The sequence below is a fragment of the Cervus canadensis genome, chromosome 21, assembly GCF_019320065.1.
Source record: "Cervus canadensis isolate Bull #8, Minnesota chromosome 21, ASM1932006v1, whole genome shotgun sequence".
NCBI lineage: Eukaryota > Metazoa > Chordata > Mammalia > Artiodactyla > Cervidae > Cervus > Cervus canadensis.
In genome coordinates, this window is record NC_057406.1 from 53449661 (window position 1) to 53470256 (window position 20596).

The 20596-nt window shown below is 39.1% G+C and overlaps 1 protein-coding gene across 1 annotated transcript in view; it reads left to right on the plus strand.

The window, feature by feature from the left end:
* The window catches only part of POLR3B (RNA polymerase III subunit B), a 109878-nt gene that overhangs the window by 54801 nt on the left and 34481 nt on the right, over positions 1-20596 (plus strand). Inside the window, exons 17-22 of the mRNA XM_043439883.1 lie at positions 327-401; positions 957-1055; positions 7840-7967; positions 16034-16243; positions 18862-19020; positions 19643-19760. Of these exons, the coding sequence (XP_043295818.1) occupies positions 327-401; positions 957-1055; positions 7840-7967; positions 16034-16243; positions 18862-19020; positions 19643-19760 (789 nt within the window). The remainder of the gene's footprint in view (positions 1-326; positions 402-956; positions 1056-7839; positions 7968-16033; positions 16244-18861; positions 19021-19642; positions 19761-20596) is intronic.

Genomic DNA, 20596 nt, shown 5'->3' on the forward strand with positions numbered 1-20596 from the left:
ATATGATATTTAAGGTATTGAAGTTTTTGGGTTTTTTTTTTTTTGCTAGACTTTATCAAGTATTATTTCACATTGCTTTCTCATTCAGAACCCAATACTTCCAAAGATACTTGGATGAAATAACCATGTGTGAACATGTGCCTGTGCATGGGCTGGTGTATGTGAAAGAGAAAATAGGCCCCTGTGATCTCACACTTGTAAAAATACCTGGTGTCCTCAAACAATCCAGAAACAGGTCTATAGCTTCCCTCACTTCACTACAGTGGATTTATTGGTTTTATTCTTCTGTTGAACTATTGCTGTAAAGCGGTTTTTTTCTCTTCTAGACCCTATATAATTGTAAAGAAACAGAAACCTGCAGTCACAAATAAGCATATGGAAGAGCTGGCTCAGGGGTACCGGTAAGTAGCCAAAAGCAAAGCTCCTCAGTCTCCTTAAGGCTCATTTATATGATCTAAACGGAAGTAATGGTGTTTGAGCTGAGCATTTATAAAAAGCATATTTTCATTTGTAGTCTCTTAATTCCTCTCTACCAAATATAACCACCTGTTAAAAACCTTTTCTCTATGTGAGCTTGCTTGGACATGATAAAACTGTTTATCAGTTTAGATAATGCAGGTTATAGAATGATGGTGTAAATCAGCACAGATGAAGTAGTAGGAGAAAGCTATGTTGATGTAGATACTGGGTCTCTCATCATATAGAACTTTTTAAATCATAAAAGGTGTTTTTAGAAGCGGCACCAGATTAACAAGAATCACAGCTTTTTCTAATATTTTGGTGATTTGTGATAACTGTGGTCTAAGAATAACATGTTTCAAGTATCCCCGTGTATTGATACTTTCTGGGAGAGAAGGATGCTTTGAGGCTAAGTGAAAGCACATACTTCCATTATTGCATATAAAATATGGCAGCAAAATGCTTTTTAAGTGTCCATTTCACCAATATTTTCTCAGGAATTTTGAAGATTTCTTACATGAGAGTCTGGTTGAATACTTAGATGTGAATGAAGAAAATGACTGTAACATCGCACTCTATGAACATACAATTAATAAGTAAGTAGGATCCATAACAGCCATAATTAAAACCTGTTCTGATGTTAGACACAGACTCCTTTTTTCATTTCATCTTCAGTTCTGTTGTGTATTCTTAGTAGGAACTGTTAGGAGTATTCTGTTTTATAATGAAGCATAATCCATTGCTCATCCCAAGAGTATCACAGAACTGCTAACAAATAATCCTTAGATTTAATTATCCTTCCTTTTCATTTTACACTTAGTGTGTGTTTTTTAAAAGGAATTGCTTCTCTACTTCGATAACTGACAAAAATTGAACTAATGAATCAGGCTATGTAATGGTGTTTTTATCTCTCAGGGTTGATTTTGTCAGTGGATATCTGAATTCCTGTTGTCAGTGCAGAAATTCCCTATGTTGTTTTGCTGTAAAGATATCTCTAAATCTATGTGCAGTATTGACATGAAATGTTAATGTGTCCACAGTGTTTCTTCTAGAACAATGATATTTTTAGAAATATCTGTGTTCCATTTGAAATACATTAAAAGACATTTATATCATTTGCTCTCTGATGCTTGTGGCTAAGGTACCACTTTGGGCTTTTCTGATAGCTCATTCGGTAAAGAATCCGCCTTCAATACAGAAGACCAGGGTTTGATTCCTCGGTCGGGAAGATCCCCTGGAGAAGGAAGTGGCAGTCCGCTCCAGTATTCTTGCCTGAGAAAATCCCATGAACAGAGGAGCCTGGCAGGCTACAGTCCACGGGATTGCAAGAGTCGAACGTGACTTAGAAACTATACCACCAACATACCAGTTACCTAAAATGAGAATTTTTGCAGTTATATTGTTAAATAGTTAATACTGCCACCTGATAACTATTTATGTCTTCAATCAGGAAAGCACTTTTCTGTTTTCTGCTGCCAGATGAAATGTACCATTTTATTTTTGTCTTACTGTAATTTAGTAAATAATGCTTTTCAGTCAGTTTTTCATTCTTAAATGTGTGAATCTCTCAAGGTACAATTTTTATACCCCTCATTTCAACATTGACTGAGTGTAAAGGAGAACTGTTAAATGATGGAGGTGGTTTAGTCACTAAGCCACGTCTGACTCTTGAGATCCCACAGACTGTATCCCGCCAGGCTCCTCTGTCCATGAGGTTTTCCAGGCAAGAATACTGGAGTGGGTTGCCATTTCCTTTTCCAGGGGAATCTTCCTAACCCAGGGATCAAACCCGCGTCTCCTACATGGGCAGGCAGGTTCTTTACCCCTGAGCCGCCAGGAAATCCTCCATCATCGTTACTCAGGCCCAAAACCTCAGTTTCAGCTTTGCCTCCTCTTCTGCCCTGCACCCACATCTAATCACTTAACACACCATGTGGACTTTCCAAATATACTTGGAATTTGAGCTCTCCTTCACATGGCAGGCTGCTGCCGTTGCTTGTCTGGACCCTTGCAAAAGGCTTCTGACTAGGTTTGCACCTGTTCTTACGTAGCCTGTTCTTCAAGAGTCAGAATGCTCTCGTCCCTGCTCTTCTCAGCCCCGTCCCCCACCCCCGACCCCACCACCACCTCCAGTGGCTTCCCTTCTCCCTCTGCAGTCCCTGCGGAGGCCTTCACGATCCTACACGGAACCTGTGCTGCTGCGTCGCCTCCTCCTTCACTCTGCTGTGACCACACTGGCCTTGCCTTCACGTTCCTGCCCCAAGCCCTCTGCCCGGACTGCTCTCACCTACCTGCATGGCTCACTCCTTCACGTTCTCCAAGTCTTCACTCAGGCACCACCTTCTCAGCGAGTTTTCCTGACCACCCTTTTTAAAGTCGAAACCCTTCTTCTGTCCACCCCTGTTCACGACTTTATTTTTCTATTGCTTAAATCTTAAAATCTGTAAAATGCACATTTTATTGATGCATCTGTGTGTTGTCTATCTCCCTCCAGTAGAAGCTTCATGAAGGCAGGGATTTTGTCTGTTTTGTTTACTGCTATAAGTTCAGTCACTCAGTTGTGTCCGACTCTTTGTGACCCCATGGACTGGAGCACGCCAGGCCTCCCTGTCCATCACCAACTCCCAGAGTTTACTCAAACTCATGTCCATCAAGTTGGTGATACCATCCAACCATCTTATCCTCTGTCGTCCCCTTCCCCTCCTGCCTTCAATCTTTCCCAGCATCAGGGTCTTTTCAAATGAGTCAGTTCTTTGCATCAGGTGGCCAAAGTATTGGAGTTTCAACTTCAGCATCAGTCCTTCCAATGAATATTCAGGATTGATCTCCTTTAGGATGGACTGGTTGGATCTCCTTGCAGTCCAAGGGACTCTCAAGAGTCTTCTCCAACACCACAGTTCAAAAGCATCAATTCTTCGGTGCTCAGCTTTCTTTACAGTCCAACTCTTACATCCATACATGATCACTGGAAAAACCATAGCCTTGACTAGACAGACCTTTGTCGGCAAAGTAATAGCTCTGCTTTTTAATAAGCTCTCTAGGTTGATCATAACTTTTCTTCCAAGGAGCAAGTGTCTTTTAATTTCATGGCTGCAGTCACCATCTGCAGTGATTTTGGAGCCCCCCAAAATAAACTCTGTCACTGTTTCCACTGTTTCCCCATCTTTTTGCCATGAAGTGATGGGACCAGATGCCATGATCTTAGTTTTCTGAATGTTGACCTTTAAGCCAACTTTTTCACTCTCTTTCACTTTCATCAAGAGGCTGTTTAGTTCTTCTTCCCTTTCTGCCATAAGGGTGGTGTCATCTGCATATCTGAGGTTATTGATATTTCTCCCGGCAATCTGGATTCCAGCTTATGCTTCCTCCAGCCCAGCGTTTCTCATGATGTACTCTGCATATGAGTTAAATAAGCAGGGTGACAATATACAGCCTTGATGTACTCCTTTCCTGATTTGGAGCCAGTCTGTTTTTCCATGTCCAGTTCTAACTGTTGCTTCTTTACCTGCATACAGGTTTCTCAGGAGGCAGGTAGGTCAGGTGGTCCGGTATTCCCATCTCTTGAAGAATTTTCACAGTTTATTGTGATCCACACAATCAAAGGCTTTGGTGTAGTTAGTAAAGCAGTAGATGTTTTTCTGGAACTCTCTTGCTTTTTTGATGATCCAGCGGATGTTGGCAATTTGATCTCTGGTTCCTCTGCCTTTTCTAAATCCATCTTGAACATCTGGAAGTTCATGGTTCACGTATTGTTGAATCCTGGCTTGGAGAATTTTGAGCATTACTTTGCTAGCGTGTGAGATGAATGCAATTTTGTGCGGTAGTTTCATCATTCTTTGGCATTGCCTTTCTTTGGGATTGGAATGAAAACGGACCTTTTCCAGTCATGTGGCCACTGCTGAGTTTTCCAAATTTGCTGGCATATTGAGTGCAGCACTTTCACAGCATCATCTTTTAGGATTTGAAGTATAGCTCAACTGGAGTTCCATCACCTCCACTAGCTTTGTTCATAGTGATGCTTCCTAAGGCCCACTTGACTTTGCATTCCAGGATGTCTGGCTCTAGGTGAGTGATCACAGCATCGTGATTATCTGGATTGTTCTTGAAGATCTTTTTTGTATAGTTCTTCTGTGTATTCTTGCCACCTCTTGTTAATATTTTCTGCTTCTGTTAGGTCCATACCATTTCTGTCCTTTATTTCCATGAAATGTTCCCTTGGTATCTCTAATTTTCTTGAAGAGATCTCTAGTCTTTCCCATTCTGTTGTTTTCCTTTATTTCTTTGCACTGATCCCCGAGGAAGGCTTTCTTATCTCTCCTTGCTATTCTTTGGAACTCTGCATTCAAATGGGTATATCTTTTCTTTTCTCCTTTGCCTTTGGCTTGTCTTCTTTTCATAGCTGTTTGTAAGGCCTCCTCAGACAACCATTTTGCCTTTTTGCATTTCTTTTTCTTGGGGATGGTCTTGATCACTGCCTCCTATACAGTGTCACAAACCTCCCTCTGCAAAGGAAAATGATTATCAGTATCACCTAATCACCAAGTTATCCCATACATCAAATTAATTTTACTTTAAAAATAAGAAAAAAAAAAGTGATAGTAATTCATACTTAGGATATTTATTAAAATGTAGAAATACATAAAGTAATTCCCCATCCCACCAAACTCCACCCTCCAGAAGTAGCCAGTGCTAATGGTTTAATATGTACTCTTCTAGATTTTTTTTAGGTAAATGCAAACATACATGCATGGTTACAATTATTTTCAGCATCTTGATTTTTTCACTCAACGTTATTAACATCATCCTGGATATTTTTCCACATGAATGTATGTGTATATATTTATACATATAAATACTTTATTTTAATTGCTTTTGTTTATGTTGTCTGTACATAATACCTTATTTAATTTGTTCCACTATTGATGACAATTTAGGCTATTTCTAACTTTTTCCACTATTGCAAAGCAACAGGTCAGTTATTCTTAATTTGAGCTAAATTTAAGGCCCTTATGCATGGTGAACAGGAAGTCTCCTATTTCCTGTTTAGGACAGAAGCTTAGAGTGGTTATAATTTTTTTTTTTTTTGGTTATAATTTTGAATAATATTGAATAATAAGATGTTACACAAAAACCCAAGTAACTTTTTGGCCAATGCTATAAAATTCCTTTCTGCTTTGTGAAATTCAAATCCAGACTTTCATAAAGTTTGGACTTTCAAATAATCTTATATATGTTCTTGTCACGAAAAAAGAGGAAACTTAAATCTTTACCTTCTTCATTTTCAGCTTATCCCAATTTTTACATCAGAAAAAATAAAGTTTTTTGGATTGGTCAAATTGGCCATCGTATTAAATATAAACAGAACAGTACCTTTTAACAAACTGTTTCTTTCTTGGTTATAAAATGTTTCTATAAGCTGTTTTTCTATCAAAAAAACAAAAAGAAAGAAAGCAAAGCATAGAGCCATTTTCCTTTCTGCTGACAAAGACCTAAAGTGTCTGAGAGGGTTGGGGTTCTGCGAGGTTGTGGGGTCAGAACTGTATTCTTCAAAACCAAAAACTGCATGGAAAACATGTTCTCTAACCAAACAAGGAACAAAATTTAGTACACATTTTTTGAAAAATAAATAGATGGATAACTGGATAAGTGGGAGATCTTTGCCAGGTACATTGCAACCACTTCTCCATGATGTGTTGGGTTATCTTGGAAATCACTTCTCTTCAGAAGTACTGTAAACTGTTGAAATTACGGTTAAGGTTGTGCTTCAGAAACACTCAAGGAAGGGATAGAGGGTCATTGAAGACCACAGGTCCTGGATGTGAGATGTTTCATCAAGACCTGAAAACAGTCTGGCTGCCCTTTACCATTGAGGTGTCTCAGTTGCCTTTCATTTTACCAAAACTGAGTTTTATGCAAAATTATATTATGAAAGTAATCAATATTCTACCATCTACTAGGCAAAGTCTTGCTTTGTGGCCAGTATCTAGAACTGAGCTGTCTAGTAAAAATATAATGCAAGTCACCGTATAACTTTAAGTTTTCTCGTAGCCACATTAAAAAAGTAAAAAAGAAAGAGATGAAATTAATTTTAATAATTTTACTTAACCCAGTGTATCTGAAAGATTATCATATCAACATGTATTCATTATAAAAATACTGAGAGACTTTACATTTTTTTCCTGCGAAGTCTTATCTGGTGTGTAGTTATACCATATCTCAATTTGGATGCTAAATTTTCATTGGAAATACTTGATCTGATTTCATAACATTTACAACTGAAAAGGTAGATTAATACATTTAAGTGATTACAAGCATAACTAAAAGATTTAAAATAACTGATTAAGAATTCAGCTTCTCAGCTACACTGTTGTAACTTTTCACGTGCTCAACAGCCATGTTTAGCTGGTGGTTACAGTATTGATCCCCTGGTGGCTCAGACGGTAGAGAATCTGCCAGCAGTGCAGGAGACCCAGGTTCAATCCCCGAGTCAGGAAGACCCCCTGGAGAAGGGCATGGTAGCCTACTCCAGCATTCTTGCCTGGAGAACTCCGTAGGCAGAGGAGCCTGGCGGGGGTGCAGCCCATGCGCCACAGAGACTCCTAGACGACTGAGCAACTAACACTTCAGCTCTCACTTCAGGTCTTGGTAACTGTTCTTAAAGGGGATATACTCCTCTACGATGATAGTACAGCTTTTTCATTGATATAAGTCAGAAAGTGGGAGAAAGCAGGCTACTCATCCACGTAGATGTATTTTTTTAATTTTTAAAAAAACTTACTGAAGTATGTGTGTCAGTCGCTCAATCATGTCCAACTCTTCATGACGCCGTGGACTGTAGCCCACCAGGCTCCTCTGTCCATGGAATTCTCCAGGCAAGAATACCAGAGCAGGTTGCCATTTCCTTCTCCAACTGAAGTATAGTTGATGTACAATGTTGTGCCATGTAGATATTTTTGATACTGCATTTCTATGTGCTTAATATAGTAATTTCTTAAAAAGTATTAGTTGTTATTATTAGTGTGTGATAATGTTTTATTTTTTATATAGGCATTCTATATTGTCTCCCTTCTCTTATATTGCTTCATATAATAAAGTTGCACATTTTAGTTTCACTGAAAAAAATAATTTGCTTTATTATATTTTATTTACGTATGTATTTTTTCCTATCAGCTTTACTAGCATCAAATTTTATTATGAGGTTTTATTATATAAATTTATTATATATGTTTTATATATAGATTTTTATATATATTTATGTAAACTTAAATTTTATTGTCTAGATCCCTCTGGGGCCTAGATAGTAATATTTTTTATACCCTTAAAGAGATATTTATTTTGTACTTGGTGCCTAAGACATCTGATTCTTAATTAACTTAATAGAGATACCACCCACTTGGAGATTGAACCTTTTACTCTCCTTGGAGTCTGTGCTGGCCTGATCCCGTACCCTCATCACAACCAGTCCCCGAGAAACACCTATCAATGTGCCATGGGGAAACAAGCCATGGGTAAGAATTCCTTCTTGAACTTGGTTGTAAATACTTGGATGAATACTTATGTCTTTATTCGTGTTTCACTAGTATTGCATGTTTGGCCGGGTCAGATGTTGCTGACACACCTGAGTGATTGCAGGTTCCCCTACCAAGATCCCCTGTCATGTCTAAAGCCTAAACAAAAATGGAGAAAACCCCTCTGAACTTGTTCCCTTGGCCAAACAAAAGGATACATAATAACTGTCACAGAATTACAAGGTAGTAAATATAAAGAGAAAAGCCCTATATAAATGTAAGTTATTAACCAAGAGAGCTGGAAGAAAGAGCAGTGAAAACTCAGAAGGAGGAGAGTGGAAGGCAGTAGGGATAAAGAGCTACAGTATAGATAAGAATGTACTTAGTTATTGTCTGGATGACAATCACTGAGTCCGTAATATCCACACAGTTGATCCTGTAGCTCCTGAAACATTCAGTGTGTGTCACACAGTTTCCTGAATTTGTGTTTCTTTCTTTCTACTTTTCTTTCCTTTCATTCATTCATTGATTATTTATCATCCATAACATTTATTTAGCATCAGCAATAAACCAGACAGGAGTACTGGAACCTGAAAATAGAGAGATGACAGAGTCCTGCCCTCAATGAGTTCACAGTCTAGTAGGAGAGAATAGTAAATAGACCAGGAATTGGATATAGTCTGATACACGCTGTGGCAGACTGATAGCTAGAGTCTAAGGGAGTAGGAGCAGAAAGAACACCTGAGGTTAGAGAGTGGTTGTTTCTGGAGACTAGAACTGAACTGAGTCTTGAGGACTCTTGAGTATTTCTCACAGGTCTGAGAATGTAAGCAAGCAGTGTGTGGGGAAGTCTTGGTATATACTTTGATACAGCTGTTCTGTAGCGTGTTTGCTATATAGTATGGGCAGAGAGGCATGCTGGAGAGATGCCATATGTGGAGGAGTTTGGGTTTTTGTCTTGAAGAGGATACAGAGGATACTGGCAAAAAAAAAAAAAAAAGTTTTGCTTATAAGATTTTTTTTTTGAAATATTTTTTAAAACATTTAAATCCTATTAAGTTGAATACATTTTCTTTTCATCCGTGTCTATGACATCAATATGACTTATCATCTCTGATTTAAAGTATGCTACAAGGAGGTTCATAAAGAAATCTTAAAAGGTTTTTGCATTGCCTTTGGGTAACAACTGGAATGCAGTTAGCCTCTCAGTTACTGATAATTAGCTTGACAATTAAGGAATTCTGTTTCTCCTATGGATAAAGAGTATGCATGTCTTTTCGAGTTTTTATATTGCCCTTTGGTTGGCCACAAAGAAATAAGAAGCATGTTGTCCTGCTACCATTTACCTGAATGATGTAATGCCTGGACAGTTGAGAAGAATTCCCAGTGGGAAAATCTAAACAGCAGCTCATCAATTTAGCGTTTCCCATTCATCCTCCACAGCAGTGTAGGCTGAGTTCCCGCTTGTGCTTCTGACTTGCTAACAAGTTGAAATATACAGTACTGAATCCTGTGTGTCCTGAAAGGGCTATCACTTCTATTGGGTTTACCAAACCATTTTGTTTCATGATGTGAATCCCAGCTGAAACAATACACCTTTTGTGTAGAACCTTCAGCAGAATTAACGGAAGACTAATCACTTCATCGCGAATGCCACTCTTTAGTGTGTTTGAAGATTGAAACAGAAAGGGCTGTATCTCTCACCACTTGGCAAATCTTTTTGTTTTTGTAAATAAGTGACTCGAACGGATGAAATAATATTTTTATTTTTGTAACTTCTCTTCCTACCAAAAAAGAAAAAAAAAAAAAGCCTTCATTTTGTAGCCCTGCGTACCTAAAACGTTTGGCCAGTTACCACACACAGTTAAGCAGGATCAGTGTGTACAGAAAGCCAATTCAGTGTCTGTAGAGTTCTTTTGTAGTTTTCTGTGTGAAGGTTTTTTTTCTCGTTTTGTTTTGAGTGTCATTTGCAATTCATTGTCTGTGTTTTCTGAGGTTGGTGTATTCAGCTGCTCTGACCCTGGGTCCTGCACATTTAGCTCCTTGGATACAATCCTCTGACGTGACTGCTGACGCTAGGGAGACAAAAGCTGCTGAATATCTTAAGTAATAATAAAAAAAAAAAAAGTCTTTGTTACTGTTTGTTATTATAAAACACCTGACTGGAAAGAAAAGCCATGAGATAAAAGTAATATTTAAAGTTGGCACATGAGAAGGCCACTTTGTTCTGTGGGCACTGAAATGCTGCGGAAGTATTGAGCGAGGTCTGTAGGAAAACTTGCTAAAGGAGAGAAGGCAGCAGACGGAGACCAGAGCAGAGACCCAGGTCTGAAGCAAACCCGGCTCCTTGAGTTGGACTTCTCGGAGTCATTTTAATTCCATGCTGTCTTGACTGATAGTAAGTAAAATCACACTATCCCATTTTAGGTATCAGCCATTGCATAAGACTGTATATAGCTCGGAGATTCTGTGTGGATTTTCTTTTTTTTTTTTTGCATGAAAAATTATACAGTCACTTTTTGTGATTCCTTATATATCCTCCCAGTGTCTGTGTGGATTTTATAAGAAAATATTTTAGTTTCTCTTCATCTATTAGTCCATGTGGAAAGTGAAAGACAATATCCCAGAATTAATTCACTAAATACTCTAACCAACCTGAAAGTTGACTGTATGCCATTTACCACCAACCCCTCCCGTTCACCAGTGAGAAAATAAAAAGTTATTTTCTGTCACTACGAAGGAGACCAAGACAGCCCAGACCACAGAGGCCAGAGAGCCTTACCTTGTATATCAGACAGGGCTGACTCGAATGCAGCCTAGAACACCAGCAGAGGGTGCTTCTTAAATCTAAGGCTCTTTAAATTATTCGTGGAGTTCAGGGCTCCGCGCAGCGTGTAACTGAGTTCCTGGGAGCCCCCTGCCATGCCTGTGGCTCTGTTGTGACGTGGTGCAGAGCGCGGAGTCAGGTCGGCGTGTGGAGGTGGCAGGGTCTTCAGGTCACCCAGGGCTGCAAGTGAAGGCTGGCTGAGGGGGCCGCGTTGTCTGCGGCCCCGGCACCCGACGCCAAGTTCACATGAGTCACACTTTCATATCCTGCCCATTTTATTAGTTGGCACGCCTCTAGTGGAACCCTTTCTCCCGTTTAAAAGGACCTTTTGGTCACTGTCAGCTCAATTAATGAATATGCATCACCTCCCTCCTCCAGCCCCCGCTGCTTCTCAGCGCCCCTTCCTCCTTCAGCTCCAAACTGCTTGGACTTTTTAAAAGTTGGGCGTTGACGCAGCTTCTGTTTTGGTTTTGGTTCTTGACTGAGTCTGTTCCTAAGTGGGTAGCTCCTTCTCTTGTATCCCCCACTTTACAGTAGGACGGGATGTACTAGAAATAGGCTAGAGGATTTCAAAATACTAGAAACACATAACATACACATAAAAACTCATAAAATGTGATTTCATTCTACATCTCTCGTTTTCTGTTTGAATTTTTTTTTAAGACAATTTTTTTTAATCCATTTGGGGATACAAAGTGAAAACGTGTCTTGACCAAATTATCCATGGTAATTCTCTTTTAGAATTCTGTTGGTTAAAAAAGACATACTCATTGTAGCTATTGTAGGTGTAAGCCTGTGTGACAGTTCCGGAGACTAGAATGTTTACAATGAGGTACAGTTCCATATGTAGGGTTAGAGTTGGAGGTAGAATGGGTAGTCTTGCAGGAGGATGAGTATGTATTTTTACTGCTAATATTGTTAATATTAGTCATAACAAATGTTGCCACTCATTGAGTATCCAACTGATTTATGTACATTTCTTCATTTAACATAATAATAGTCCTGAGATATAATACATACCTCTTTGTTTCTGACAAGGAAACTGAATTCCAGTTTGGTTGAGTAACTGTTAAGAGATTACTTTATGTCTTCTATACAGTGATCTTTGTAAAACTTACTAAAATTTTTCTCAACTGAAACTAAACTTTCCTCACTTCGGGTTCACCATGGATCATGATGAAGGTAGACTGTAAATTATAAACTCCCTTGAGGACAGGGACTACGTCTGCTATTTATCACTGTATCTCTGGGGCCTAGCCAGGTGCCAGCTTAATAGGTACTTAATAAATGTCTCAACAACAAATGAATCTCTGAGCACATTAAAATTGTTAAGAAATCAGATGCAGATTTTTAAAACAATCTTTGAAATGAAGAACTATGTTGGAGGACTTTACAACCCGATACTTAGACTTAGCATAAAGCCATAGTAAGGAAGACAGCGTGATATTGACATAAGAGTAGGCAAGTAGATCGGTGGAACAGAATCCAGAAACAGAGCCACACTTTTATGAGTAATTGATTTTCGATGACTATACCAGGGCAATTGAGAGGAAAGGAAAATCTTTTCAATAAAATAAAATGTCTGAGTATCTATATAGAAAAAAATGAATGTCAGCTCCTACCTCATACCATATAAAAAGTTAATACAAAATGAATCACACCCCTAAATGTAAGAGCTGAAACTATAAAACTTATAGAAGGAAACTTAAGCAAAAATCTTTGTGACCTCAAATGATGTAAGAGTTCTTAGAACACAAAAAGGACAAACTATAAAAAATGAAAATTTTAGCATACTGGACTTTCTTAAGTTATACTTCTTCTCTTTGAAGGATGCTGTTAAGACTATGAAAGACAAGGACTTCCCTGGTGGTCCCATGGTTAAGGCTTACCGCTTCCATTGCAGGGAGCATGGGTTCAATCCCTGGTTGGGAATGAAGATCCTGCATGCTGCTGCTAAGTGTGACCAAAAAATATATGTATATGTGAAAGACAGCTTTAAGCCACAGAATGGAAGGAAGTATTTTCAGTATATCTGATAGAGGATTTGTGTCCAGAATACATACAAAGAACTCTTGGATAATAAGACAACTTAGTTAGAAGATGGGGGCCAGGGGAAAACTCAGAAATTTCACAAAGAGTAATAGGAATAAGCAATACACTCATGAAAATATGTTCAGTGTTATTAGTCATCAGGTAAATGTAAATTTCTGTAAGATGTGACTGCACACTCATTAGAACAACTCATATGAAAAAGATGTGACATTTGTGGAGCAGCCAAAATGCTCACACACTGCTGGTGAAAATGTTAAACAGTAAAATCACTTTGGAAAATGCTAAAATTATTCTCTAAAGTTAGCTGTACTCTCAGCAAACAACACAGAAACTCCACTCCTCTGTATTTATCCAAGAGAAATGAGTAACAAAGACATGTGCATCAATGTTCATAGCAACTTTATTCACAGTAGCCCAAAACTGGAAACATCTCAAATATCCATCAGCAGGTGAATGGATAGACAAAATGTATATTCTTATGATGGAATAGTACTTGGCAATAAAAAAGAATGAATTCTGTTACAAACAGACATGTGGATGCGCCTCAGAATCATGCTAAATGAAAGAGGCAACTCAAGAGTACACTTACTATATGATTCCATTTATATATGAAATTCTAGAAAATGCAAACTGAAACTGTACTGATAAACAGATCCTTGGTTGCCTGAGGCCAGGGGCAGGATCATATGGAAGTATTGGAAATGTTCTGGATCTTAACTGTGGTAGTGGTTTCACAGATTCATGTATCTGTCAGAACTCATCAACTTGTACACTTTAAATGGGTGAAATTTATTGTAATTCCATAATACATACAAGTAAATAAAAAGAGCTTGCGTGAAGGAAGATGGAAAAATTAGTTAAATATATACAACTTTATTGTTCTCAATATACCTTTTCTAAATTGTGTTCATCCTTACTTTTTTTCCTTTTGTCTTAAAAAACGTCTTCACTGTTTTAGCCTACATATACATACCGCGTTATGCCAATTTGTGACTCCTTAAGAAAGTTTTGATCAAGAAAATGAGACTTTGTAAGAAAGATTATGTCCTGAGTAGTGAGCAAATAAATTCATTGGAGACTGTTTTTACAGCAAAATGGGCCAGTAGAAGGAGAATTCAGCTTATAGCTATTCTATTAATTATTATATACATGCAGTGCCCTTCTTAAGGAAGCTGAAAATACTAATAGAGCTATCCTAGTTTGAGCGTATGCTTCACCCTGGGCTAATGTTATAATTTCTACATGACATTTCCTCCAAAAAGCTTACTTATTGTTAAAAATAGCTAGTCAGTCATTCATAATTTGTATAAAAATTATGGGGTGTGGTGGCATTTGAGAATTTTATAACAGAAGTCATAGTTTATAAATCATATATTAACCTACGCACCCATCACCAGTGCTGCTAGAGATGTGTATACATGTATTGGCCTACAAGTTCTTTCAAAAGTCTTTAAGGAACATTTTCTGATGAGATCATAAGTCCCAAACTTTTGCTAAACCGTTTCGTGTTCCTCCATTCCATAGTTGGTTGCCCAAGAATTATGCTCTGGGCCGAGTAGCACAATTTTATAGCAGGATGCCATCTCTGTCACCATTGTCCAGAAGTGCAGCTGGCTCTGCTTCTCTGCTGCTTGGTAACACTCGGCTCAGGTCTCAGAGGGCACATTTGGCAGCCTGGTGGGACTTTGCCTGAACCCTTGTCTCCAGCGGGTAAAGTATACAGTTGAAGCTGAAATCTCAACATAAATTTGAATTGATTTCATGTAACAGGATGAACTTACTGTCATGAACTTACTGTAGTCCAAGCAGCAGCAATTTTATTTCTAAGGCCATAAGTGATCTATTATCAGGTATCCTGCCCAGTCTATTAGTTGGCACTAAAATAACAGTAATTGGCAATTTTTAGTGTGAACTTGAGAAAAAGTTCATGCAGTTCAGTTTAGCTATTGGTTTTCAGCTGAACCTTGATAAATTTTCTAGAGATTTAAGCACAAATATGTACCTCATAAAAAGTATATTGAAATTCTCCCATTTCATTTACTTGACATTTATTGAGCATTGGTAATAAGCCTAGCAATGTACTAGGCACTTGTTTCTTTAGTGTCCTACAGATTTCATTAAAGCCCAACCATCAAGGAGCACTATATCATTTTTGCTGCCTGAAGAGGTTGTTTTCATCTCTAAATTGAAAGCACCATTGATTTAATGACATGAGTAAGAGAAAAAGGAAAAGGAAACAAATAATTGAATTTTATATCTGCTCTCACATTAACGCTTGACTCCATTAAATGACATGTCAGCACCTTGGACGTGTGTGGGTGCTGCAGATGTACCACTCCAGGGAGAAGAAGAGATACTTGGGAGAAGTTAAAGAGATCCAGAAACCCGCACGCTAGCTCAACAGTAGGCAAACGTGGGTTTCCCGGTTTTAAGGTCTCTGAGCGGGAGCAATTTTGTGTTCACAAGCCCCAGACTCTGAAAGCCTTTTTGTTGAATTGATCTTTGAACTTGAGAAAGGAGAAGGGTAGGTAACATTCTAGCTTCACTTTCAGTTGACAGTGATGCTCTTCCAAGGTCCAATCAGGTGGAAAGGCTGATTGCTAAGGGGAGAAAAGCCCAGGCCTGATTGGACAGGGCCCTGGATTCCCTGGGGGAGAGGACCCTGCCTTTCCCCATTTTATCTCCAGCGCTGGGCCCCAAGTAGATGTTTATTAACTGCGTAATAAGTGAAGAGTTATTTTTTTCCTCTTTTTTTTTTTCATGTTGAACATTTGGAGTTGTTGGTTTCTTTATTTGTCCTATTGTCCAAGCTTTCTGCCTGTCAGCACTGTGGGGTATTTTCTAATTGCAGCTGTAAATATGCCTGGAACATAGTAGAACCAAATGCAGAATTGTTGACTGACATGTATGGTTAACCAGCAGAGACAAAAGCTCTCCAACTGGGATCAGTTGAAATTATTCAGATTAGTATATTTTGAGTGTGATTTTTCTTCTTTGTAGGATTTTTGACATAACTGAGAAAAATTGTTTTTGAAAGTCGTTAATCACTATGAGGTATTGGTCTTTAAGTATTTGAAGATTTTCTTCATTTTAATTATTAAAGTGAATGTTTCTCTCTATATTCATTGCTGCTTAATTATTTGATCTAATAGAATGTTGCATTTTGTTTTCTCCAATACCAATGAAGGTACCATTGGATACAACCAGAGGAATAGAATTGATACTCTCATGTATCTCCTGGCATATCCACAAAAACCCATGGTTAAAACAAAGACTATTGAGTTGATAGAATTTGAGAAACTGCCAGCCGGACAGAATGCGACAGTTGCCGTGATGAGTTATAGTGGCTATGATATTGAAGATGCTCTTGTTTTAAACAAGGCTTCCTTGGACAGAGGTAAGTGAATTTTCAAAGCATAAGCACCAAAAGTACCTTTGTGCAGATTCAGATACAGGCGTGATCAATGTGAAAGTCACCTGACGTCAGAATGTTAATGTCAGTTTCAAGTGATTTGATTTTTATAATATACAACCAGGAAGTGGTTATGTATAGTGTTGACATTTTTTAAATGAATATTATATAGAGATATTAATAATTGTTACTAAGGAACCTTTTTTTCCCTTTGTTATTTAATTTATTGGTGACTTGAGACAGTTCAACAGAAACAAATATTGAAATGCAAGAATTTGATTATTTCCTAGCAGGAATTACAATAAATGAAATACTGTTTTTTTGTTTTTGTTTTTTTTAAAAACATCAAGTTGTATATTTAGTTACAAACCTGTTGAAAGGGCAATAGCAGTAGTTGTATGTAAAAGACTATTTTTTTAAATTGTATATCTCAACTTCATAATGCTATACCTTTTTGTTAGCAAAATGATAAAAGTATACATGCACAAACCCTGATTCATCATTTTACCTTTCTGTTTCCCAGTGTTTTGACGGCTTACTTTTGCAGGTCCCCACCTGGGGGCTTGTTAGCCATCACCTGACCTGTGGTGTGACTTCTGTCTTCATCATCCATTTCTCTCCTTTCTCCCTGGCAGACCCGCCCTGCCTTCCCCTTCACTCTTTGCAGTTGCTAGGCAGCCATAATAGTACTCCTAGACATGTGTCTTTGGCGTTAATGTTGGCTGCACTTAATTTATGCCTCTTTTTTTCCTCCAAATGACAACAGCCATGCTTTAAAGCTAGATGTTTTCCTTTCTGATTAACTGGTAACGTTTATGTGGAAATCTGAAGACTTTGTGATATCTGTCAGAAACTCCGTGACACAATTTAATGATCTGAGTTTACTGTCCTCTTGCTTTTAAGCTCCCACCTGTAAATAAAATGTCCATTTATACTTAGAAGAAAACGCTTCTGATTCCATCCAGTTCAGGTTCACACTGCACTCCAGTATGTTGCACTTAATGACCATTGTACGAAATTTCAAGATCATGTAAGGTTTTCAAAGCAGCTTTCTCTCTGAGGCGAGTTTATTATGGCCATACACAATTTACCAGGAGCCATAACAACGAAGACTGTTATCAAAGACACACAGATGTCTTCATCTACTGTCCAGATGTAGAAATGTGTTGTTTCATCCCATGGTCACCTTCATATTTAAAAAATGACATTAAAGCACTGAGATTTTATTTGGAAATCCACTCATCCCCGATTAATTTCCTAAACTCAAATTCTTAGATTTCTTGAAAGAGTTCTGCTTTGGGTGGAGAATCATAAGCAAAGGATTTTATAGCCATGCATTTATTTCTTCAGTAATAGCTGGCATTTAATCTGGAGACATTTTCCTATTTAAGTGAACTCTGACATGGCTCAGTATATCCTGGGGAGATCAGAGGGAGAATCCCGTTTAAAATAACAGCTTGGCCAAAGAGGGAAGAAGAAAGAAATTCAGCCTTAGCATCTTAGGAAATGTTACTTAGTGTGGAAGGACTGGCAGATCTTTTGAGCAACTGACAAATCCTTCTGTGGGTTTCAGTGGTTGAGTTTGCTCCATCTAAAGGCTTTTTCTATTCATTTTGCTTACTTTTCTTAATGTTTAAGTTGTTAATTGGTCCCAGCACTTTTTCCTCCTCTACTAGATAAATGTAATATAAAAATGCTATCGAAGTACTCTCTAATCTTCAAGGCAAAGGTGAACTGTCTCTCCCATTAATATCATTTGATTGCTTCTTTGTATTCTCTCTTTCCTCTGGAGAAAAATTAATGTTTTTGTTTGCATGTTTGAGACTTCTTCTAAATGCTAAAATCAGCAAAAAGAAAACTTTCCAGAGAAGAGTAGCAAAAGTTTTGCAACAAAATGATGTGTGAGAAGAATGAGGGCTAATCAGTGAACTTGCTCTGTCTCAACTCAGCCACCATGTTGCTGAGTGACCTTGGTCACTTAATTTTTCTGCCCCTCACTCTTGGCACCTGTAAGATAGAGGGATTAAGCCAGGTGATCTCTGAGGCCCTTTCCAATTTTCACAGGCTATGGCTCTGCGCTCTTAAAGAATCACTGTGATATTCTTAGGTTTTTCTCACCTTCCTCCAACCTGACAAGGTATATTCTGTGCTGGAAAATGATTGTAGAGATTCCAGTGTTTATATGTTTATATGGTAGAGATCTTGAGCCAGTTCTTAAAGTCATCAGATTGTTATTTGGTTTGGCTACTCTCATGATCTAAATGTAGAGCAAATTTGGGGTGTGTTTCTGTGGGCTTCCCAGGTGGCTCAGATGGTAAAGAATCTGCCTGCAACACAGGAGACCTGGATTTGATCCCTGGGTCAGGAAGATCCCCTGGAGAAGGGAATGGCAACCCACTCCAGTATTCTTGCCTGGTGAGTTCCATGGACAGAGGAGCCTGGTGGGCTACAGTCCTTGGGATCACCAAGTTGGACACCACTGAGTGACAAACACTTCGGAGGGGAAGGGAGGCAGAGTGGGGTGGCTTGTTGAATAACACAAACCTGTGACTTCACAGTTTCATGTTGCTGGTGGTTCTGAACCCACTTTGGTTTCATTTTAGGTTTTGGGCGTTGCCTTGTATATAAAAATGCTAAATGCACCTTGAAACGATATACCAATCAGACTTTTGATAAAGTGATGGGGCCCATGTTGGATGCTGCTACAAGGAAACCCATCTGGCGACATGAGATTTTAGATGCAGATGGTATTTGTTCTCCAGGTAAAAGCCTTAAAATCATTTTTTTTTAATGTATATGCTTTGAAATTATGGAAAGTATTCAGCAGTATATCTGAATGTTTGGTATACAGGGCAGAAAAAAAAATAACAGCCTATAAAACCGTATCAACCCGGGTGCTGTGGCAGGGAAAACAAGTGCAGTGACGGTAGTGTAGTATCTGGTCTCTGTGCTTCCTGCAAAAAGGTGCAAAGCAAAGGTGAGGACAGCAGGAAAATCAAGGAAATACTTATATTTTCTCATTGTCCAAGTTAAGTTGGCGGGGACTCATTACTAGCTGAAATAACTGTCATGTGGCCCAAACCTATTCTAACACCCTAGGAGATATTTTAAAGTGGATGGATTTTCTCTCATTCATGTGGTCCCCTAAAGCAGCTTCTTAATTTTATACATGCTGTGATCTTAATCTATGTGGTGTTTTCAGATGGGCTTGCAGAATTTCAAACAAGCCCTGTTGAACTCTGATTCCGACCATGTGGGCTCTTTTTGTTACCTCCATGTCTGAATTTCATGCACCGGTTCTAATCACGGGGTTTAATGCCCCAAAAACCTTTGTCCTCCACACGGATGATAGTGACTCATCTAATGCTTCTCTCTGTCTCTCAGGTGAGAAAGTAGAAAACAAACAAGTGCTTGTAAACAAGTCCATGCCTACAGTGACTCAGATTCCCCTGGAAGGAAGTAACGTGCCCCAGCAGCCGCAGTACAAAGACGTGCCCATCACGTATGTCCTGGTCATGCCTTGGAAATATTACATTGAAAGATTTTTAAAAAGAAGGGATGGAAGAAATTAGAAGTTAGCTCCTTTGGCCGGTGACTGCCAGAGAGACGTCTGCCCAGTGTCAGCTCCATACCCGCTCTCAGACAACGGGGTCCCCAAACCGAGACCCAAACCGCCATCCTCCCCTCACCTACCCCAGCCTCAGACATGCTTCCTCTGGGTCCCTTTCTCGGTGAGTAGTGCCGCCATGCAGCAGGCGCCTGCAGCACACACCTGGCTCCTCTGCGTGACCTGCTGCGCGCCTGACGCAGCCAGTGCTGTGGGTTCTGTCTGCTCAGTTCTCTCACCCCCCAGTGACAGCGTGGCTGTCTGAGTTTGGCCCGCCCCTCCTGCTGGACCCATCATTCCTGGAAACTGCTCATCTGCCTCCAGTCGTGTGCCTCCCCACACTTCTCAGGCTCTCTCTGTTACTGCCAGAGTAATTTATTTTTTCCTCTCAGTTACTATCTGCTACTCTCTTGAGTAAATAGAATAAAATTTGAGTAGACTGAGTAAAACTCCCAGTGACAAGGTCACCTGCAGGATAAAGGCCAAACGAAATGGTAATATAATAAATACATGGCCATCCATGACTCTTGGCACATGTCTATAGCCATGTCCATTGGCTCAGCCGGCCCCCATATTTCTAGTAAATTGTCTCTTACTCTCCACACATTCCATGGGCTTCTGTGTGTTTACTCACGCTGCTCCCTCTTCCTGGAATTCCCTTCTCTCTGGTCAGGTCTCCACTCTAGGGTCTCCTCCTCCAGGAAGCAGTCCTTGATAGCTTGCTGCTCCCT